The 24,662-nt window shown below is 38.8% G+C and overlaps 1 protein-coding gene across 1 annotated transcript; it reads right to left on the bottom strand.

Moving 5' to 3' along the window:
* Window positions 1-6,467: 6,467 nt before the first annotated feature.
* On the bottom strand, window positions 6,468-24,218 carry SPMIP2 (sperm microtubule inner protein 2; the record flags this gene model as incomplete). Its single annotated transcript, XM_081960291.1, has 5 exons — window positions 6,468-6,495; window positions 7,489-7,547; window positions 12,156-12,388; window positions 17,656-17,953; window positions 24,093-24,218. The coding sequence occupies 5 exons, from the start codon at window positions 24,216-24,218 to the stop codon at window positions 6,468-6,470; spliced, it is 744 nt and encodes a 247-aa protein (XP_081816417.1).
* Window positions 24,219-24,662: the final 444 nt, after the last annotated feature.

Below are 24,662 nucleotides of genomic sequence, written 5' to 3' on the forward strand. Positions count from 1 at the left end.
ACATTTATGCTCATTAAACTAGTCTGGAGAAAACAAGTATCTACTTGGTGTCTGCATGCAGTATGGAGAAATTGTTACTGGTATACTTGGGATAGTTCTATCCTATGCATGCAAAAAGAAATAAGTCATTTCTTTATTTAAAAGTCCTTTCTTTATCTCAACAATGACTCTGGGCAGTGTACAATCAAAACAAATATACAAAAATAAAATATACAGCAGCCAAGAAAACCAACAATAATCCATAGAGTCAGGACGATCCCTTCAGGCACTTGGGGCCGCAGGCCTGAGCACAAAGCCAGATCTTTGAGGCTTAGGGAAGGCCAGCAGTGTCAAGACCATCTCAATCTCTGGAAGGAGAATGTTCCAGTAGATGGGCACTATTGCAGGGGAAAAAAATCATCATAGCCCTCCTGCTAGACCAGATAGAATAGATAGAAAAAACAGGGAAGAAATGGTCTCCTCAGTAATTATGGCTCCCAAATTTCAATATAGGGAAGAATATACATTGGATTACCATACAGATCTCTTCATTGAGTTTCTTTCTTTCCCGAGGACATTACATAGGATAATAAATAAACATATCAATGCTTTGATGGAAAAGATGGAAATGAGAATCGGCATTAGTTTTAAGAATTTTTATAAAAACTGCCCAGCAAGATTATGAACAGGTTCTGTCTCTACCAGGATGCAGGGGCTCTTAATGGCGTAACCCTAAATGCAATGTTATCCTACTTCGCTTCTCCTAAAGCTCTGCTATTGGTAAATGTTCCAAATGTTTGCTCCATCCACCAGCCTTCACTTCCACAAGACAACTGAAGATGGCATTATACAAGACCACTGAAATTTTACTACTACTCTTATATGATTCAGTTTTCTATAAGCTACAGGAGAGAGGTAACGTCTATCCAACTATGCAGTTCAGGTGTTTAGGAACTGTTTCCGTGATGTTATGATGTCTGTTTGTCTTCCTCTTTTTCAATGCTTTGGATAATTGACTTCTGAAGGAAATCAAGCATCAATAAGGAACTTGTGGTTGTAGTTTCAATCTGACTTAGAGAAGAGGGACTTTCTAATTATAACTGCTAGAAACATACTTTTACTTCCAACTTTTTCTTTTCGTTTTAAGAATGAATTCAGTGAACAGCTTAGAAAATTGGAAGGGGGGCTGTGATTAGTCACAGTGAATGCATGTAACCACTGGTATGTCAGCACTACCAACTAGTTAGATCACTGCTAGATATAAAGAAACAGGATGGTGAATCAAGTACTTATGGTATTAAAAATATGAAGATAAACTATTGAATTAGAATATGTGAACATTTATATATTTTTACATTTTTTATTTTTTTGACTTAGCATATGGCAATGTTTTTTAAAATACATTTGCTCATAGTGCTGGACACATTCCATGATATTTCAAATGCAATTAAAATTAGTTGCCAGTATTTTATAGCTATAAAACGTAATATTATTTCAAAAACCATGAACTCTGAGATATTATTATTGGCCTGGTCTAAACATGCAGTGACCAACATACTGAAGCACTTACAACAGTAGCCAAAACTGCGAAACTTTGTATTCTGCAGGATTCCCCAGCCTACCACCTTGCGTGTGTTTATTCTGGTTAGGTTAAATTGCATTTCTGAATTAAAGCTAACTGCAATCTAAAATCATTTTAATAAATGGAATCTTATATTATGCCCCAGGCTAATACTTCACTTTGGAAAGGAATTTATTAATTCATTGCATTCAATTTCTGATGGGCTACTAAATTAACATTATCTTTTCATTTGCCTTCATTTTTTAAGAGTACTTCACTCATTTTATTTTAGTGTTCCTTATGACAGTAATATAAATATATGCATTTGTTCTATATGTCCTTTATGTCCTTGTCCTATTTATAGTGATGTATACATGCGTGTAGTAGGTATTTTGCATAGTGTTCCGGTTTAGAAATCTTGCCCCTTATTTATGTGCCTTGTGGGAATGAGTGGTGAGAATTACTCCTACGAAACTTCCTTACACTGAGCAAGGTCATTGGTCTATCTTGAAAACAGTTGTCTTAGGGCTCTGCAATATCTCTTTGAGAAGGCTTTCATGTCTTAGCCCTGAATAGTTGCTGAAATCCTTTTAAAAGATGAAGACTTCATGAAGTAAGTTTGACATCTGGTAATTAAATAGATATGCATACTAGATTTGCTTGGCAGCAATACAGCTTGCCACTGAATTAGTCTTTCAACTTATATTTATTTATTTACTATAGTTTAGCTCTACCATATTCCCCAAGGAATCATGACAGTGCACAACTAAAATCAAAACTCACTATCAAAACTCAATCAATTAATATAATAAATCAAAACCAAGAAAAGCATACATCAACAATAGGATGAAAGCAAATATAAAAATGCATCCAAGGATTGCATATCAGTCCCCAAATTATCTTTTGAATAGTTAATCTAGCCTTAACATTGAGGACTTCTTGATGATTTATTATTGCGTAAAGGGCAATTAAAGACAGTATTTGTTGGCATGCCATTCTATCTCCCAGCATGCCTACTGAACTCCAGGTCCAGTTGGGCATCTGTGGAAGACAGAACTGACCTGCAAATGAGTATCCTCTGTGTTCAACTTTTGGAAAGCACAGAGTATCGGTTCATGATCTACCTGTCTTCTGTCTGTCATATACACGCAAATACATCTTCATAAATATTGTGGACCAAAACACCATGCCCATATGAAGTGCTGGAAAAAGAAGATAAATGTATATTTTAGAAGAAATCAGTGTAAAATTCTACTTCTGTTTGCGATTGTTTTATCAGTAGCATTTTAAAAAAATCTTTCTGAAAATCCTGGATTTTAGTAAAATGAAAAGAGGCTTGGATCTAAAACATGACACATCCATTCCGCAAGTAATGGGCTTGATAGAAGGATCTGTATGAAATAATATATAAAGAAAAAATGTTGGCTGCTCTCTGATCTGGGTTTGTGGTTGCCAACATTTCTTGACTCTAGTAGATAATATCACCAATGTAGTTTGGAAGTTTTGTGATATGTTTGTAATAGATAATCTTTTGAGTTCAGTCCAGAAGGCACAATCTGAAAATAAATCCCTCTGTTGGGATGTGAAATAGGGCAATGCATCCATTTGCAATAGGAGTACAGGGGCTACTTGCCTCTGATTTAACCTTATAGAGCAAGGATATCCAATGTTGGTAACTTTAAGACTTGTGGACTAACTCCCAGAATTCTCTAATCAGAATAGGAGTTGAAGTCCACAAGTCTTAAAGTTGCCAACATTGGACACCCCTGTTCTAGAGAGCTGAGGACTGCCTATCTTGATTTGCTGCCTTTCTGGACATTAAGGTCAACAAGAAATGCCTCAAAAGGATCATTTGACTTTTTCCCTTGTGAGTTGCACTCAGTTAATAAACAATAATACTGTTTTTACTGAACATGTTCCTTTTTTACCAGACCTTTCACTTTCAATTAGTTAATAGCTAACGTTAACTGTTTTTTTTCTTCCAGAGCAACTGTTGGCCATCTTTTTTTAAGTCAAGTTTTTTTTTAATTTATATATAAATATTTTGAAGACAGTATATTGTCCGGGCATTTCATTTTATAGATATACTGATAGTGAAATTGATAATACACATAATTATAACCATATTTATAATTATGTTAGCTTATTTATGATCATATTAATTGTACTAGGGTGCTTATAATTATAGACAACATTCAAGTTTTACTTACACATAATAATGATTTTTCTTCATCTAATTTCTACCTCTTATCTCTAACTATTGATAAAACCTATTCCACGTTGAAATGTACTCTGTATCTCCTTTATCTTTTATTTTCAGTGTCAATCTATCCATCTCTGCACGGTCCAATATTTTCCTAATTATATTTTAGTCTAGTGGGGTGTTCTCATTTTTCCAAAATTGTGTGAATGCAATCCTTGCTGCTGTCAATACATGTAGCATTAAGTATATAATCCCTTTATCATATATTTCTGGTACTATACCTAACAAAAATATTTCTGTCTTTAAATCTATATGCTGCTTAATCATCTTTTTCAGCCATGTATGTATTTTTGTCCAGTATTTTCTTGTTTTCATACATGTCCACCACATATGATAATAAGTACCTGGAGTCTGATTACATTTCCAACATTTGACGGACATGATGTCAAACATTTTTTCTAGTGTTGCCGGTGGCAAATGCTACCTATAAAACATTTTATAAAGATTTTCCTTATATGCAGTGGCCAGTGTCAGTTTGCAATTTCTATCCCAAGGTTTTTGCCATTTACCGTATCAAGTTCTATAATATAGCCAAAGTTTTTTTGCCTCTCCTATCATTGTTTCTTTTACTTGTTCATCTTACATTTTAAAGCTTAGTAGGTAATGATATAGTTTTCTTATCAGTTTTTCATCTGTCCCTAATAATATCTTCCCAAGTGTTGTTGGTTCTTTATAGAAACCACATGTTTTCGCATCTTTCTCATATCGTTTGTATTTGCAGGTTTGGCTACCAGGCTAAATCCACTCCTTGGTTTTGTAGTCCCTGCCTGGTTTTAAGTTCCCCTTTCTTGTTTAGAATGTCTGTGTAGGATACAATTTTTTCCAAGTTGACAACACTTGGATGTATCAATACTTCCATTGTAGAAAGTCAGACTGGTATGTTCCTATGGTTTTGTGATTTATTTATTTTTCATACTAAAAATAAAGCATTCCTTACATAGTGTCTTTTGAAAAAATATCTCTGTACTATACTCCTTCCATATCATAAAAGGGCATGCCACCCTAATTGGAGATCATAGCCGGCCAGTAGTAGTAAACTTCTATGCCTCAAGTTTATCTATTCTTTCATCCATGTAAGTACAGACGCCTGATAATACAACTCCCAATCCGGTAACCCAAAGCCTCCGTTACCTTTAGACTCCTGCAACATTTTCAATCTTATTCTTGCTTTCTTCCTTTGCCAGATATATTACAAAATTGTTTTATTCAATACCTCAGAGTATTTTTTCTTTAGTTTTATCGGTATTGTTTGGAATAAGAAAAGTAACTTCAGTAGTATGTTCATTTTTATAATGGCCATTCTCCCTATCAATGAGAGTTGTAGGTTCTTTCATTTCTCCAAGTCCAGCTTAATTTGTTGCATTAACTTTGTATAGTTATTATCTTTAATTGTTGTACATCTTGCTGTCAAGTAGAGTCCTAAATATTCCACTTTCTTTACTATCTGAAGGTGTAGCTTGTCAATTTGTTTCTCTGTTTATAATAATAATAATAATAATAATAATAATAATAATAATAATAATAATAATAATAATAATAATAATAATAATAATAATAAATATTTATTTCTTAGCCGCACCCTCTCCCGAAGGACTCAGGGCGGCGTACAGTAAAACATATGAAATAAATATATAGACAAGACATACATATTACAAAAACATATATCAAGACATGTACATGGAGGAGGTCGGCTAATGAATAAAAACAATAAAATACAGTGTTTAGAAACCCCTAAGTAATTAAATGCAATTAAAATACCCAAATAAAAACCCGTCAGGAGCGATATAGTTAGATCAAAGTTGAGCCAGGCCAGCTACTTGGAATAGGTGGGTCTTGAGCTTTATACGAAAGGAGCGGAGGTCAGAGGTATTCCTAATATCCGGAGGGAGGTCATTCCACAGGGCTGGGCCCGCCACAGAGAAGGCTCTACTCCTAGGCGCCGCCCCTCGACACTGTCTGGTGGACGGCACCTGGAGGAGGCCCTCTCTGTGCGAGCGGATTGGTCGCAGGGATGTATGGGGCAGAATACGATCCCGCAAGTAACTAGGTCCTGAGCCATGGAGCGCTTTAAAGATTGTTATCAAAACCTTGAAACGCACCCGATAGACCACAGGAAGCCAGTGCAGCTCGCGCAGGAACGGTGTCACATGGGAGTACCTAGTACTCCCCATAATTACCCGCGTGGCTGCGTTCTGGACCAACTGTAGCCTCCGGGTGCATTTCAAGGGAAGCCCCATGTAGAGAGTGTTACAGTAGTCCAAGCGAGACGTCACCAGCGCATGAGTGACTGTGCGTAAGGCGTCCCGGTCCAGTAGGGGGCGCAATTGGCTGTAAGATTTTTAATTATTTTAGTTTTTTATTTATTTAGTTTATTTATTTTCAGTCCTGCCATACTCCTCAATTTTCCCTATCAGTCTGGGACCGATTTTAATGGTTCTTCTAAAAAAAACCTAGGTCATCTGCAAATGCTTGTAATTTTTTTTAATTTCCATTCCTTTTATTTCTGGATCCTGTCTAATGTTTCTAATTAACATTTCCAATGTTAATGTAATTAACTGTTGGCCATCTTGATTGTCCTTTGGGCAGAAAGACAGAGTGCTTCTGTTCGTTACAATCCATAGAATCAGCTGCATATCAATATCCATTGGGTAAACTTTCAAACTCTCAATACTGGGGATTAACTGTCAATTTCCTGGAATGAGATGAAAGAGAAGTAGACTGATTTATCGCCATACAATAATCATACACCATGGAATAATTCAGTGGTTTTATAAAGATAAAACCATGAAAAAACAGGGTAACTTATGTACCTTGAAGACTAAAGAAAATTTCTTTAATTGTCACTTTGGGGGTCATACTGCCACAATGCAATACAGTAGCAATATTGGGAAATGTGAATCCAATATTCTTAATTTTGATAGAAAGGAAAGCATGATAATCCATACAGGTTTAGGATTAAATATTGAGAGTTTAGCAGTAATTCCTCTGCAGAAAAAGAGATAGCTGTATTTTTTAACTGGCAATGATTTACTTAGCATTGTGTCTATGCTATATGTTGTTATATTGAATACACTTCTTTCTTTTCCCCAGGATTGAGAAACATATTAATTGGGGTGGGTGTATCCCCTATCCTGGCATGTTGCATGGTTTTGATATAACAAAGTAGCTCTCAGGGGCACACTGCTCTTTGTTGACAAAGAATCAAGGCAGAGCCAATTTTCCTTAATTGTTCAATTTGCCTTGCAAATCATTGTCTCTGCACTTCCACAGAACAGAATATGAATTTACATTCACTAAGTGAGTGATGTAAGCCTGAACCATTGAATAGATGTTGGAAATTTCTCAGAGCTATCTCAATCATTACAAAGTGCCATTTATATGCTTGAATGCAGTATTAATATTTAAGCTACTGGCAAACTGGAGAACCACAAATAGTCAATGTTTTGTTATCTGCTAAGTATATATTAAATGTTAAGTTGCGGGCAGTATTTTCTGAATTCAACTGAAATCTGTTGCTAAACAAAGTGATGTTTCACAACTATCAGCAATAGCTTAAGATGCAATTATCAAAGCTTTTTATTCAAGGTTGTTAAGTTTATTGACAATGCTACTAATCTCATGTTTATCCTGAGATTTTGCAAATGAGTTGATTATAAAGGATTAAAAGAAACACATGTATCCATACCTGGGATTTTGGTATTCGTTAATTATTTCAAATTCTTCAGCTGGGAGATTTATCTTAGGCTGTCAAAGGGAAACAAAAGAATATTCTCAGAGAGTTATTTATAGTCCTCTAATCTGACTCCTTTGCTACTGTATCACTTATGTCAGGAATGAGCTAAATATATCTAAGTATCTAAGATTTTAAAGGAAAGCAGGCCAACTGACTGATCTTTTAATGAATAATATCGCAAGGTACATGATCTGTGGGACCATATGCCAGCAGAATATGTGATAGTGCACAAGAGATACAAATAAGAAACAATGATTTTTCATTAAAAAGAAGAAATCTTCCCCTCAATAACCAAAGTAGATCAGAAATGGGCAATGTTTTTTTACAGCCCTGAGAATACCTCAAGATCCTGAAATTCATTGATAAAGGACTATTTTGAGCAGCAATATTTTCACTAATTTTGAAAAAATTGAATGATAATCTTCTCCATCTAGCCTTACATCATCCCTTAGAGAAGAGGAAAATAAAGGGTAGCATTTGTCCAGTGATGTCACTAATTACTACCATATCTCCTATGGACATTAATTTTTTTTAAAGAAAGCACTTGTAAAAAGTTTGCAAATGTAGACAATGCTGATAAAAGATAAATGCAGATCGGAGCTTTGTATGTTTTGGTGAAGAATGAATTGTATATGCACTGCCATATAGGAAAGCTCTGAAATGATGTTCAAACATGATAAATGTTGACAGACATATTTTCCATTTACCAATTCAGAATGGAGTTGTAAAGGACCTTTGAGATCTTCTAGTCTAACCCCCTAGTCCTTCTTTTCTCTAGATTATTAATACCCAGTTCCTGCAACTATTCTTCATATGTTTTAGTCTCCAGGCCGTTAATCATCTTAGTTACTCTTCTCTGCACTTTTTCCAAAGTCTCAACATCTTTGTAATGTGACCAAAACTGGATGTTGTATTCCAGGTGTGGTCTTACTGAGGTTTTATAAAGCATCATTAATACTTCATGTGATTTTGATTCTATGCCTCTATTTATACAACCAAATATTGTATTAGCTTTTCTGGCTGCCGCCGCACACTGTTGGCTCTTATTTAAGTGATTGTTCACTAGGACTCCAAGGTCCTCCTCACAGTTACTGTGTTTGAACCAGGTTTCACCTAATCCAGTGATGACTAACGTTTTTCTAAAGGTGTGCCAAAATTGTGTGTGTATATGCTATAGCTTGCGCGCGTGTGCCCACCCATCTGCACATGCACACAAGACACCCCCACACCTGCTCATCTGCATGCTGCCCCCCATGTGGGGACTTTCCTGAAGCCTGGGGAGGGCGAAAACGGCCTTCCCCGGCCCTCTGGATGGCCGAAAATTAGTTGGCCATGTGCGCCACAGCTGAGGGCTGCCGTGCTGGCAAATATGCCTCCGTGTGCCACCTGTGGCATGCGTGCCATAGGTTTGTCATCATGGACCTAATCTATACTTGTACCTTTGCTTTTTACAGCCTAAATGTAAAACCTTTCTTTTCTCCCCATTAAATTCAATTTTGATGGATAGGGTCCATTTTTCTTTTTTTTCTTTTTAATAAATTGTATTTATTTATTTTTTAAACACAAATAATACAAACAGTACATATACAACTGAATACAAAAAAAGAAAAGAAAGACAGAACAAAAAGGAAAAGAAAACACATATTACAGTGAACCCCCACCCCCTGGAGACCTCCCCCCATCCTATATTTCTTAGATATAAGTCTGTCAAGTTTTTTCTTCTAGGGTGTTGGCTATTCCTGCCAGCTTAGTGTCATCTGTAAATTTGATGAGTTTCCCTTCTATTCCCTCATCTAAGTTATTTATGAAGATGTTGAAGAGTACTGGGTCTGAAAAAGAATCTTGAGGTACCCCACTGCTTACTTCCCTCCATGTATATGTAGCACCATTAAGCACTACTCATTGAGTACGGTTTGTCGGCAGTTACAAATCCATCTGGTTTTGATGAGGTGTATTCCACATTTTTCTAGCTTACCAAGAAGTAGGTTGTGGTCTACTTTGTCAAATCCCTTACTAAAATCCAAGTATACTATGTCCACAGCACTTTGTTGGTCTACTAATTTAATCCCCGCCAACAATCCAAGGGATCCTTTTGATTGTTGGGAAGAGAGGACTCTTTCCTCAGTATTTATACGTATGTAGGTGAGTAGTACTCTACAGTAGTCTAGATATTCTCAGTCATCCAGGTCATGGTTATCCCAAAGGTGCCTTTTCAGGAGGCAACTGGACTTTCTTGTTTTTCCTTTGAAGACAGTTTGCTTCTCATCCGAGAAGCTTCTTCAGCTCTGACAGCATAGTGGGGAATGGAAAAATTTATATTCCTTGCAACAACCCTCTAAAACAGTGTTTCTCAACCTTGGTGACTTTAAGTCCCAGAGTTGAAGTCCACAGGACTTAAGGTCACCAAAGTTGAGAAACACCGCTCTAAAAGGATGCAAATGACCAGCTGTCTGCAAAAAGTATTACTCCTTCCATTCCCCGCTATCCTTTCCCAGTGGAAGAAGCTTCTTGGATGAGAAGTGAAACGCTTCGAAGGAAAAGCAAGGAAGTCCAGTTGCCTCCTGAAAAAGCACCGTTGGGACGATATAGGTCAGTATGTATGTATTTATTTTATTACCCCCAGTGACACCAACCGTGTCAAAAACAGAGGAGGACAGATCACTATTATTTGGGGAGGAGGGAAAAGAAGAAGAGGAGGAAGTTTGTGCTAATCCATCAAACAGCTGTCATGCTTGATTCAATCTAATGTCTATAGAGTTAGGTTTCCTATGCTCTCAGGCCCTTATTTTGGAATTCGCTTACTCAGCAGTAAGTGCTTGGACATGACTTGGCTAATTTAGATGCTTCATTGCTGACCAAAAACAAAGCCAATTATGAAAGAAGAGCTGCCTATTATAGTAAACAGCAGTTAGAGCTCATATACCTGTCTGTCAGTATGGTGGATTATTCCCTTATCCACCTTTCCTATGTGTGGCTAGTTGGCCCTTCCTTCAAATTCCCTTTATCCTTAGTTGCAGCAACCCTTCTCTTCTTTATTGCAGTGTCCAGAGATTCATAAGAGAAGCTGAACTGGGCTTTTACTGTTCACTTGCTAGTTTGCCTGTATTTTAAAGTTTCAACCAGTCCATGCTTCCCCATTAGGGAGACAATTGCCTAGCAGTTACCAGTTTGTTTATCCTGCTCTACAGAATTAACTAGTTGCACAATTACAGCAAAGCTTACCTTCTTCTTCTCTGGTGCTATTTCTTTTTTATTTATTATTAAAAATTTTAAATACATTTTACAATTATCACCCCCCTTACCCATCCCTCTTCCCACCATCCCTCCCCCCGACCTCCTAGAGCAAAATACAGGGTATAAACATTTAACAACCATACACTAACATAAGCTCAATAATTTTAACATGTTACTATTCTTGTGCTTTAACTCCCCCTTTATTAAGCTAACTTTGAATAAATTGTGCTATTTCTGTCCTCATGCCTTCCCATGCAATTTAAAAAAAAAAATTTTTTTTAATCTTAGGATGTCTAAACAGGATCTGATAGAGGAAGTGGGGAGAGGAACATAGAGGTCAGCCAAGACAAAATGGCAAGAATCCTGGAGTGAGATTGACCCTATTTCTGCTGCAGGATCTTGATTGATGGATTATGCTGGGGGAAAAAAACCTGCAGCAAAGCTAGATGAGAAAACAGCAAACTTGTCTTTAATTGATTGACAAGAAATAATACTGTTTAGCATTGACTTTAAGCAGATGCAACAGAAGCAAGACAGGGACTGTAAAATCAACAGCACATTTCATGCCAACATAGTTTTGTGCTGAGTCATGGATGAGTGGGCAGTATTTTAACTTGGTAGTGGGGAAAATTAGTAGTAATGTCCATCCATTTGACTTATCTCCTTTCTTATATATTACTTAATGGCTATTCTAGAGATCTTTCAGAGCCTCTCAAAATCTGCTCAGGTCTGAATTTCCATCTTTTCCAGCAGAATGTGAATGTGCTGTCAGAAGAAAGGGGTGGGCGTGGAAATGAGGAAAAGGACCACCAGAGTGAGACCATGTTCATCTGTTTATGGATGAATAGTCACTATATTGAATTGGTATTTTGAATTTTTGATTTTAAGTTTCAACACATTATGTTGGTAATAGCTTACATGGTATAAATGTTTATATTCTCTATTATGTTTTCTGGCACATTCTATTTTCTTCAGAAAAATGTCATTGCACAAGCTGGACATGAAGTAATATATTCTCCTCTTAGTAATGTACTATGAATACTAGAGCTAGCTCAGAGGTGGTATTTAGCCAGTTCTGACAGTTCTGGAGAACCGGTAGGGGAAATTTTGCGTAGTTTGGAGAACCGGCAAATAGGCTGGCCCCACTCCTGCTGCCTCCCAGCTGATCTTCTTTTGTTGCCCTGAACAGGAGAACAGAGCTGGAAAGCAGGTTAGTGGGGTGGGGAGGGAATGGGGATTTTGCAGTATCCTTCCTCTGTCACCCCCCCACAAAGCCACACCCACAGAACTACTTTTTTACAAATAAAAAAAATTGAATCCCACCACTGAAGCTGCATTACCAGAGTTGCAAAGAAAGCATTCTGCAGTAACATTGAGTTAGTTACCATTATCTTCTTGCCCCGGAGAAGACCAATTTGGCTAAGTGAGCCAAACTCTTTTGTTCTCCAGCCAATTTCTCCTACAAACCAATTCCTGTGCATCCACGGAGGAGGATTACTTGGTGCAGGTCTCCACAAATACTTGGCATCACTACTGGCCTCCACCGGTGAAGATTTTGATCCTATGTAATGGCTATAATCCAGTTCCTTTGGTTGGTAATCACCTGTGCCATCTGGACCTTGAGGGGGGAAAAGTATACAATTATATAGAAGCAAAAGGTCTGTTTGAAATATGCATTAATCCACTCTGTTTATGAAACAGACTTCACTACTTTATTTTTAAAAATGGTTTAATTGGTGTGATAGCCTTTATATTTTTTTCATTCTCTTTCTACTCTTTTCTTTACATCCTACTTATAGTGATGCAATCTGAATTATTATCTGGTTATAGCAATAAGAATAGCACTTAGACTTATGTACCGCTTCACAGTAATTTACAGCCCTCTCTAAGAAGTTTACAGAGTCAGCCTATTGTTCCCAACAACCTGGGTCCTTGTTTTACTGACCTTGGAAGGATGGAAGGCTGCGTCAACTTTGAGCCTGTCAGGATTGAATTACTGAAATGCCGACAGTCGGCAATCAGCCGAATTAGCTTGCAATATTGTATTCTAACCACTGCACCACCATGGCTGTTAGGTTGATCATTACCTTCAAATGTCAGGTGGAAGAAGTCAGGAGCCAGGATAGAATGCAAAAGTACTAAAGTTTATTTCATGCCACTTATACACAAGAATCTGAACTACTAACAGTCAAGGTAAATTGGCAGCAGAAAAGAGTCAATGGACTTAAAGTGGGGGGCTGGACTTAGGTCTTAAAAAGTTTGTCTATTCTTTCATGACCCTCCCCAACTCACCCAAACATTTAATATTTATTTTATTTTATTTATTTTTCAAAATTTATAGACCGCCCCCTCTCCCCGAAGGGACTCGGGGCGGTGTACAGGCATCTCATTAAAAACAGGTACAAAAGATAAATACCCTTAAATATATTCCCTTAAAAGCAAATTAAACCTAAATTCAACTGTACAGAATAATAAAAGTTAAAATCACTAAAACACATACCCCTAAAAATTTAAAAATACAGACTTGAGGGACTAAAATTGGTATTAGGCCAGGCCAGCTAAATTGAACAGGTGGGTTTTAAGCTTCTTACGGAAGGAGCGGAGGTTGGTGGTAGTTCTGATATCCGGGGGGGAGGTCATTCCAGAGGGCCGGGCCCATCACAGAGAAGGCCCTACTCCTGGGCATCAGCCGCTGGCATTGCCTAGTGGATGGCACCCGGAGGAGTCCCTCCCTGTGAGAGCGAATCGGCCGAAGGGATGTGTGGGGCAAATAGTTGTCAAAAAGAAAGACAAAAAAGTCTGCATAGTGGATATGGCAGTACCTGAAAGCAGCACAATAGAAGAGAAAGAACTGGAAAAGTTAACAAAATACAAAGACCTGCATATAAACAATTGTGGCAAAGGAAAATATAAATAGTACCAATAGTAAAACACATCTTGGTTGCAATTCCAAGTCAAGTTCCTTTGCATTATTTGCACTCTACAAGAGTGAAGCTTAGGTTCAGTGGTGGGTTGCCAATTTTCTTACCAGTTCAAGCGCACTCTTGTGCTTCAGCGTGATGCTTCTGTGCATGTGCAGAAGCGTCCGGTGGGTGGGCAGAGCCTCCCGCCACCACAACTGGCTCATCCGATCTGAGCCGAACCAGGAGCAACCCACCTCTGGTTAGGTTACTGTCTTAAACACAGCTGAACTCTTGGATTGTCCTAGACTGTACAGCCCACAGTTCATCTTTATATGGGATCAACTTGGTTTCTTGTTATTATTCTGTTTTTATTATTTTTGTTTTTTGTTATTATAGATATTGCACCTAGGGATGGGAAACTTTGGCCTAATGCACTCCATTATTTTGTATTAAGTCCTAGTATTTCAAGGGATTTCACCACCATCGCCACTCCAGAAAACAGTGGTGAGAATAGTGGTGAGAATGCAATAGGAATGAATTCTACTGGTGCACAAGCAGCAGAGTTGTGGTGTCATGGAAGGGCATACATTACCAGGTATTAAATTTCTTGTTGGTGTGTTTTTATAGTCAGGCAGAAAAGAGGAATGTGCGTGATTTTTTTTGTCTTGTATGATTTGCTTTATGTACCACGTGTCTTGATCTGATTTGATCTGAAGATTGGAGCAGTCCAGTCTCAAAGCAGGAAGCCAGCAAATACTCCAAACATCTCCCAACATGTTTCCCAAGATCAGTGTTTCATCCTTCCTGCTTTAAAGATATATTATCTAATGAAAAATGCAGGTATCTGCTTTCTCATGTTGTGTTCTCTAAGGATTTCTGTTGTTCATAGCCAGAGTTCCAGCATTTATCAGTATCCCATCACTTTTTTTTAAGCAATAATATTAAGATTATGATTAATGAACTATGTATGTGATGTGCAGTGGTGGGTTGCAAATCCCGTTCCAACCGATACGGTTGGAATGGGGCCGGCAGCATCCTCATGGACGCGCGCAGCATCCACATGCGTTCAAGTGCCTTCGTGATGCTCCAGCTGCTCTGCGGAACATCGCGCAGGTGCTGTACACGCCATGTGCCTACGCGGAAGCGCAAAAGCCTTTAAACTCCGGTAAGGAGCTCGGGCGGGGGGGAGCCTCCGGAGCACCCTACTGTTCCGGTATCCGGTTCTCCGAGCTGTCTCCGGTACGTGCATACCAGGGTGTACCGTCTGCAACCCACCACTGGTAATGTGTGATGTACGGTTGACATTTTTGAAGGAATATGCATCTATCTATCATCTATCCATATCTGTCTGTCTGTCTGTTATCTATCTATCTATCTATCTATCTATCTATCTATCTATCTATCTATCTATCTATCATCAATCTGTCTGTCTGACAGTCTGCCTGCCTGCCTGCCTGTCTATCATAATAAAAATAGGCAACTACCTTTCTAGAGCTATCATCCAGATGATCACTGGAAGACAGAAAACAGATACATAAAACTCTGATCCTTTGCTGCCATGTAGTTTTGTCCAGATTTTTACAACCCAGATAGGCTAGTATGTTTGCAGTTTCTCAGGTATTCTTTACTGGCTGTTGTCTGAACATTGGACAAGATTTGAGACTAATTTCTTACTTTCTTTTGATAACAATTATATGAATGTAGGCGATTAGCCTCACATCTAAAGCTAGAACTTGATTAATACTTTTAAGATATAAATTTTATGTCAACAGGAGCAGGAGTTTCTCCAAATTTGTTTTAAATAAGCTACAGTGGGAGAAATTAGGAACACCTTTCAGATGAAATACTGAATGGCGTTATAGAAATAGAATAGAACAGAATTTTGGAGCATAATATTCTTGTATCTCAGAGGACATAGCACAAGTTGACAGGATGCTAACGTCAGCATTTTTAGTGGCCACAAAGGACGCTGGAATGCTGTACAAATACTTGAGACAAGTCAGGGGAATGCAGAAGTGAAGATGTGTCATTTGGGAACCCAGAAGAATTGGAGAACAGAAATCTGAAAGGGGAAATGGACATTTCATCCCACGAGTAAAAAGAATACACTGCACTATAACTCATTGATTAAATACATTATTTATACCTCCTATATATAGGATATATATACAGGATACTACACTTAAATCATTAGTGAAGAGGCAATGAAGAACAAGGTGCAACATAAGCAGCTGTTTAAGCCATCAAAAGATTTTCTTTTAAATAGTATTTGAAAATTGCAATAAGACAAATATCTGAAAAAAAAGGAATATTTATTTTACTGAAGTGAAAAACAAAACGGTAGTTATAGAAACAAATATATGCTTGCAGAGACTGCTTGTCTCTGTTTGGTACAGCAGTTTCCCTCACTGCAACCACAGAGTCAAGACTTTGGACCCTGCAAAAGGAAAATATACAAAAGATGGTATAATAAAGAGATATATTGTCCCTCTCATTCTATCCAGAGTGACAGAATATCTATACCTTCAATATTTTAAAAAGGAAATAATAGTTAGTTGTCATAACAGCATGCAAGGATTTCATCCACCCTAACAAAATAATGTTTAAATAGCAAATATTTTCTCATGATTTAATTTTAGGTCCAAAACTTCAAAACATTTTCATTGTTTGGAACTGCAGAATGTTTCCTGGGAAGTATTTTTTTTAAAAAATTATAGAGCATTTCTTATAATTCTTGTCATTCCAATTTGCTTTCTTTATTTTGGCAGTACTGCTTTTTAAAAATGATGTTTTGTTTATCGCGACAGTAGCATGACATTGTTTTGAAAGCATTCTCCATGTGCATTTGCTGTTACATCTGAAAACCTTCACAACTTTTACCCTTGTTATAGTTGATTGTCTATTACCAAGTATTGCGATAATACTTCATATCAATACTGCACCTTTCCCAAAGCTCTGGTAATACACCTAGGCTCCATTTTGTATGTATATATTCACACCCATTAAACGGAATCTAGTGTCCTGAGACATGGATGTAGATTGCATAGCTATAGATGTAAATTCCTCTCCCAGGTTCTGTAAAGTTCTGTAATTTTCTTTTCCTCGTGCTCTTTCAGCTGTATGATTAGTAAACAGATACTTACAGAGTATGATACAGTTGTGTTATGTAATTCCATACTTCAACTGAACATCACATTTCTTTCTCTGAGCCATCCGTTTAATGAATGCTATTGTTTTGATCTACTTAGAATTGTTTGTTTGTTTGTTTTGTTTTGGTTTGGTTTGGTTTATTTGGATTTATATGCCGCCCTTCTCCAAAAGGACTCAGGGCGGCGTACAACATTAAAAAACACACATCCCAAAAGTTAAAAAAAGATTAAATCCATATCCAAAAAAACAAACCGAATTTTTTAAAAAAACAATACATTTAAAATAAGTTAAAATTAAAATTAACAGGCCAGGCTGGCTTGCTGGAAAAGCCAACTTTTTAGGGCGCGTCGGAAGGACCGGAGGTCAGGGATTATGCGAAGCTCCGGGGGGAGTTCATTCCAGAGGGAAGGCTTTTATTGGATTTATATGCCGCCCTTCTCCCAAAGGACTCAGGGCGGCGTACAACATTAAAAAACACATATCACGAAAGTTAAAAAGAAATTAGATACATATCCAAAAAACTAACCCAATTAATAGGACAATAACATTTAAAAAATGAGATAAAATTAACAGGCCAGGCCGGCTTGCTGGAAAAGCCAACTTTTTAGGGCGCGTCGGAAGGACCGGAGGTCAGGGATTATGCGAAGCTCCAGGGGCAGCTCATTCCCCCTGGGGGTCACCAGCCGACACTGTCTGGCCGACGGCACCCTGAGGAGGCCAACTCTGTGGGATCGTACTGGACAGTTGGAGGCTACTGGAGGCAGCAGGTGGTCTCGCAGGTACCGATTAATTATAGAATTAATTTCTATAAGCCAGCAATGGAAATAGTTACCTGTATATATTATTCTTTTCGCTTTATCTGTTAGTGGGGAGGCAGAAAACAAAGTGTCTCTTTTTGCCATGTCCCCAGCAGCCTGGCCACAGACTTCAATGTCACCACTCTGAATTCTTGGCAGGCTCACTCTTGTTCTGAGTAGTGCAGCAGCTGCTGCCTCCACCTGCCTCGCTAGACAGCGCAGACTGGAAGCCAAGCAGCTCTGGCAGAGACCGGCTCTTAAGGGGGCATTTTCTACATTATGACATACTGTGAGCCTGTTGGCCAATAGGACTCCTTCATTGGCTTCCTCCAGCTGCACAGCAAAGGATCTAAACTCTAGAGCACTTTTATTATTTTGGAACTCTTCCATTTCTTTTAAAGCAGAGGTGTCCAAACTTGGGAACTTTAAGACTTGTGGACTTCAACTCCCAGAATTCCCCAGCCAGCTATGCTGGCTGGGGAATTCTGGGAGTTGAAGTCCACAAGTCTTAAAGTTCTCAAGTTTGGACACCCCTGTTTTAAAGCTATCGTATTCATTAGTGGTGAAACAGCTTACGAAAAGAGGCCGCCAAGTTTGTTCATCCCAACAGTGGCTCTGAAAATGGGATCTTTTGTATTTATCTCCTTTATAAGATTTTTTTTTAATCTTGTTTTGATCAGCCCTGGGCATCTTGTCAGAATAAAATAATTTTCTCAATTAGTCATTATCTGGCTTCACACATTATATTGAGCTTTGATGTGGGTTGAGTGATTTTCACCTAGCAGGATCACATGAATTTAACCTAATCTAATAATATTTGGAAATTTTCAAGTATGCCTACTGTCCTCAAAAAAGCAGCAACCCCTTGTTTAGCCTAACTGATATAGTTACACTTCGTTTGAGACATACAATGTGTGGTTTATTTGTACTCTTGCAGGAAGCCTTTTACTTTTCCGTTGGCCAAGTACAGAATTTGAATCCAATTTTCAACACACCCTTGAAAAGAGACAATCTTATGATGTGAAGCTATAAGCCTGTCACATTTAGGATTGCAGTGGCCACTTCCTAATCAAGATGTCTTCTAGAGCCTGCATTCAGGATATTGGCTGAAATATGCATTCTGGCATGCTAGCTATGCTGCCTTCTGCTATGATCAGCTGATTTAAACAGGAATAGATTACTGCAAATGAGAACGACCTTTCTTTTTCAACAAGGTCACGCAAGTGTTGCATAAAGTGATAATATTCTTGGCATAACTATATGTCTGTAAAATGAATTTGATTTTCTTTTAATCACAACCGCTTTGGAGCATAATCTAGCCAATTTCATAGCCATAAGGGACACTAGGTTACTTGAATGCATCTGAACTGTGTCCTTTCCAGGTCGGTGAAAATTGTATGTGATTAGATTCATGGTTACAAGAAATTCAGCATGTAAAATGTATATTAACTGAGATATATAGAGGCAGTTTGTGTATAGAAGCAGAGGAAATACTAGAACGTATACTTAGTTCATGCAAGAAGTTTGCACAAACTGATTGTAAACAATGACCTAACACAGTCACCAAAATGATCCACTGGAACATCTTTAAAATTATCATATTTTGATTATAGAAATGGCTAGTTTATACGATAGTACTATGAAAAAGCAAACCGTTGTGGTTTGATGTTAATGCCTTATTTTACTGCAACAGAAGGAGTCGGAAGTTAACGCTTTTTATTCCTTTTTCCCAACCCTTCCTCACTTCCCCCCTTCCTCCCACTGCTTCCCCATTTACTTTTGTATTTTGTATCTTATACTTATAACCTAATAAAATGTTTAAAACTTGAAAAATTATCATATTCAGTATCCAAAAAAAATATTGGTGGAATTATATAGTTGAAAAATAATTGAAAATCAGCAGGTTAAAGTATTGTGGACTTCTGAATACCAACAGATAAAGAGCTGTCACATAACATGCCATATTTAATTGTGGCTGAAAAGAAGAAAATATGAATAATTGATGTGGCAATACTGGAGATAGTAGAATAGAAGACAAATAATTATAGAAGAGCGTAATGTTTCAAGACTGAAGTTGAAAGATTAAGGCATAAACCAATTGTGGTGGTCCCAGTGGTTATTGGACCACTGGGTGCCATACCCCCCAAAATATTGAATTTTTTAAAAAATCTACACAGTAACAAAATCTGCGAATTGCAAAGGCCATACAAAATACTTGGATTCACACATATACTATGCCGATATATTATGATGTCCTAGATTCTTGAGAACCTGATGCAAATATAGGCCAACACCAGTTAAAAAACTGGTAACACTGATTTCACATGTTTGCATATGCAAAAATAATAATGGCAAGAAGTGGTGGTTCCACAAAATAAATAAAATCACAGAAAATGAAGAATCTGGAGTCCTCTGGGGATTTAGAATTCAAAAAGACAAGTACCTGCCACATAATACTCCAGATTGAATAATTGCTAAGAAAAAGAAGAGTCTGGATAGTTAAGGCTACAGTTCCTAGAGGGGAGGGGGGGGAGGGGACGGGAGAGGAGAGGGGAGGATAGAGAAGGCCAGAAAATACAAAGACTTGCAAATAGTATGACTGCTGCAAAGGAAAGAAAACAGTACTAATAGCAATAGGCATTTTGGGTGCAATCCTAAAACATCTTGAGTGTCACTTGAGTCCCATTGGCTTTGTCAAAATCACCACCAGTCAATTGTAAAAGGCAGCATTGCCTGGAACAGCTTCCATTCTCCAGCAATACCTTTAACACCATCAACAGCATCACCTGCCTATTCAAGGTCCTTGCAAAGGTCTTGATAACTGAATTAGAAATGCCAAATCCAGTCTAAAAATCTGGCTAACTATATGACCAGCAATTATAATATATTAAATTTATATACTACTTGAATCCCAGAGAATCTTAGCAGTTTACAGTTTTAAAATGTATAAAAAATAAAGAATATTTCAGAAATCACTGACCTATACTTGGCGGGTGGTCTCAGGGCTCTGTCCTCTCTCCTCTGCTGTTTAACAGCTACATAAGCCCACTAGCTGAGCTGCATTTGCGATGAAATGCGGATGGGATGGCATTGCTCCAGACAGACCTGATGTGTTTTCTGGGGGTTCTCCTAGACTCATGGCTCCTGATCAAAGAGCAGGTAGCAACTATAACTAGGAGAGCCTTTGCACAGCTCCAGCTGGTGCGCCAATTGCACCTATTCCAGGGCCAGGAGGCCCTTCTCATTATCATGCAAACCCTTGTTACCTGTCATTTAGATTACTGCAAGGAGCTCTACATGGGGCTGCCGTGGAAGAGTATTTGGAAAGTTCAAATGGTGCAGAAGGCAGCTGCATGGGTAGCAAATGGTATTAGATACATGGCACCTGTAACATCACTATTACTTGGTTACTGGTTGTTTCCTGGGGGAAATTCAAAGTGCTGGTTGTTACCTTTAAAACCCTACATAGCTTGGGACCAGGTTAACTATTGGAACCATCCATCCAGCAGATTGGCCATGCTGCAAATCCCATAAACCAGAGTATTGACTGTGGGGGAACTAGAAGTTGGCCCTTCTCTGTGTATCCCCTGCTTTATGGAACATTCTCCCCTAAGAGCTCCCCTGGAGCTTTGAGATAGTTAAGGATCCCGTTTCTTGTTTTTACTGTTAGTTGTGGCTGCCACATGTGTTTATTTTTGGATGCTTTTGTTTCTATTTGTCTCAACTGTTTTATAGTTTTAGAATTGTAAGCCACCCAGAGTCATTTGGCTGAAACAGGTGGCTATAGAAATGGAATGAATACATCCTGAAAACAGCACAAGACAAAGGGACAATGATGATAGAGAGGGGCAGCAATTGTCTTCTTCAAAGTCCTGGCCAAAGTGACAGCTTTGAAAGTAAGCCCTTTCCAAATCCCAGTAAGATGGGAGCTGTTTGAATTTCAGGCAGAACCTTCAATCTAGAGAGCAGGCACTGCTACAGAGATGTGTTTCCAGAGTCTCAATAGGCGGTATTGTTTAATCAATGTAGCCCGGAGTGCATCAACCCTATAATGAAAAGGCAATTTTATCTAAACCTGCTAAGTCCATACAACAAATGAAACAAAGTCAAATGGAGGCTGCCTTCACACAACATACTTTCCTTAATCATTATATTTTGATCAACTATTTCTGGCTGAGTTCATACTATACAATGAAGCCATTAAGAAAGCATATTTGCTGGGTTCACAAAACACGTTAAATCAGAATCAAATAAACCATATAATGATATTATATCAGCTCAGTTTTAAACTCACTAAAAGTTATCTGAGACATAAGAAAAACTCAGCTCCCTCCATACATTATGTCTGTGAAGAAAGTCCATGTGATCAAAGCTATTCTTCCCTGATCTTCAATGACATTCCGTATGTTTGGAATGAAGACTTTAGGAAGAAAAATCATTTATATAGTTTTCCCTGTAAAAATCGGGATTCCAAATTCTTGTTGTTCATCATAGCAGTAACCGAGTTAGAGGTCTATATCATGTTAAATATATATTGTGTGTGGCTGACTTTCAATTTTTTGTTCCAGAATAAGCACAGAATATCTAATCTAAATTAGTATCATAGCATGCAGGGAAATGTTTATTTTTCCTCTTCCAGCTGTGAACACCATCTGAAAATTGGCTATGTTGGATAAAGGTTACCAATAATAAATCACCCATTGGAGGATTTTTCCTATTAATAATTGCCACATGTCTGTGGTTTGGAAAGATTAGGAAAGGGGAGAAAAGTATTAAGCCTCCTTGAAAGAAAGCAGACAAAATGCTGTGAACTGCAACTAAGAGTGACAAAATCTTAATCGTCCTCTTGAGAAAGCAGAAAATGAGAATGCTGAACTCATACTACAGTCAAATTTACCTTTCTTTTGCATTGCTTTAATGAAAAAAAGAAAAGAACAAGTAAAAACAAATTAACACTCCCCTCCCCGGATAACCCAACTAAAATAGATACAACAGAATCAAATACATTCTGTATGTTTGAAAAAGTAATGCACCTCGCTCGTTAAAAAGCAAATTAAATTTTGATCACTCAAAAATATATTATCCAAGTGAATTTATGGTATCATGCCCATAAATCCATTTCCAAAAACATTTTTTGCAACAATCCAAACTAAAAATATTCAGAATTCTTTGATAGAAAAAAGCTAAGTTTGTTAAAACTATTATTTAACAAAACTCACATTTTAACTTTTCTTCAAATGTTATGTGTGGCATATATTTTTTTCAACTAATACAGAAAATAGGAGGACAAGACCAAATCATATCTTCAAATTTACTGTTTTCACAAGTATGGAAAAATAGATGACCAGCTCTTTTTATACATTCATTGAGAAGTCCAATGAACTTGATTTAGTTCATCTTAACACTCTGAGAAAAAAAACATTTAAAAAAATACTTGAGACCATTGATTTGCTAGACCTGAAAGCCTCAATTTTTCTATTCCAAATTAACAATATTTATTATTGTAAGGTTCTTCAATTGTCAAGAAAACTACATGGTTTGTCCTGATTCTAAAAAAAACAACCACCGAAGAGTCAAGAATTTGAATGGCTATTAGTGCATCTAGTCCAAAGTAGAATGTGATGTTTTAGTCAGATAAATTTGCTTACTATATGGCTGCAAAAATCTAGACAACAAAAGGACAGTAGGTTAGAACTTTCTGAGTTTTTAAATTTTTGCAGTCCAAATATGATAATTTGGGGGGGGGGCTCATCCTAGTGGTGGTGAGCTGTGGTGGTGCAATGGTTAGAGTGCAATATTGCAGGCATTCAATCCTTCCAAGGTGGGTAATATGAGGGCCTGGATTGTTGGGTGCAATATGCTGACTCTGTAAACTGCTTAGAGAGGGCTGTAAGGAGATGCTGGTACGGGGCTTCCCTTGTTCCCTTACCGCTCGCCTCCTTGCCACTTTCCCGGCCAGCCGCCCAGCTAAACAGGGCAGGGAGGGCCCAGGCTGCAGCCAGAAAGAAGGGGGAGGTAAAGGAAGCAAGGCAAGCCCCATGCCGGCATCACTGCCTCCTTCCTCCGAGAGCCAGTGTGGGGCTCCCTTCTGCTCCGCTTGCTCATCCGTGGCTGCCCGCGCTCTGGCCTGCCTGCTCCCCCTGCATTTTCCCCTCCTCCCCTCAATGCTTCCGCGGCTCTCGGAGGAAGGAGGCAGAGATGCTGGTCTGGTGCTTGCTTCCTTTACCTCTCACCGTCGCTTGCCCCCTTGCCACGTTCTTGGCCAGTGTGGGGCTCCCTTTCAATCTGCTCACCTATCTGTCCCATCCAGCCCGCTTACACACACACACACAAACATACACACACAGTGCTTGCTGCAGCTCGAGGAGAGGAGGAGAAATCAGGGGGAGAGGGAGGAGAAGGCCATCCCTAACAGAAGCTTGGCTTTCTTCTCCCCTCTCCCTCCCCCTGATTTCTCCCTGGATGCGCTCACCTCACGCCACGCAAACAAGGCGGCTCTCAAAGAGAATGAAGCAGGTGCAGTGCTTCTTCCAACAGCTGAGGAAGCAAGAGGAGCTGAGGCCTCAGCTGTTGGAAGAAGCACCTGAGCCCGCTTCATTCTCTTTGAGGCAACCACCTCCAGCTCGGGCGCAGCCGGAGCCAGCCCAGCACCCTGTGCACATGGGCCACCCTGGAGCCCTGAGGCAACCACCTCCAGTTCGGGTGCAGTCAGAGCCAGCCCAGTGCCCTGCACACATGGGCGTCCTCCAGCTCAGGCACCCTACGCACATGGGCCACCCAGAAGCCCTGAGGCTTGCAAACACCATCTCCCCCAGCTTGGGCACCCTGCACACATGGGCCCTCTGGGAGCCCCGAGGCAACCACCTACAACTTGGGTGCAGCCGGAGCCAGCCCAGTGCCCTGCGCACATGGGCCGCCCATGTGCCCTGTGAACTTTGACCACCCAGGAGCACCGAGACTCACAAACACTGTTTCCTCCAGCTTGGGTGCAGCCGAAGCCAGCTATGCTGCGACTCGCAAGCTTACCTGGCAGACAGATCAG

The sequence above is a fragment of the Natrix helvetica genome, assembly GCF_964273705.1.
Source record: "Natrix helvetica genome assembly, chromosome: 7".
In the NCBI taxonomy this organism is placed as follows: Eukaryota; Metazoa; Chordata; class Lepidosauria; order Squamata; family Natricidae; genus Natrix; species Natrix helvetica.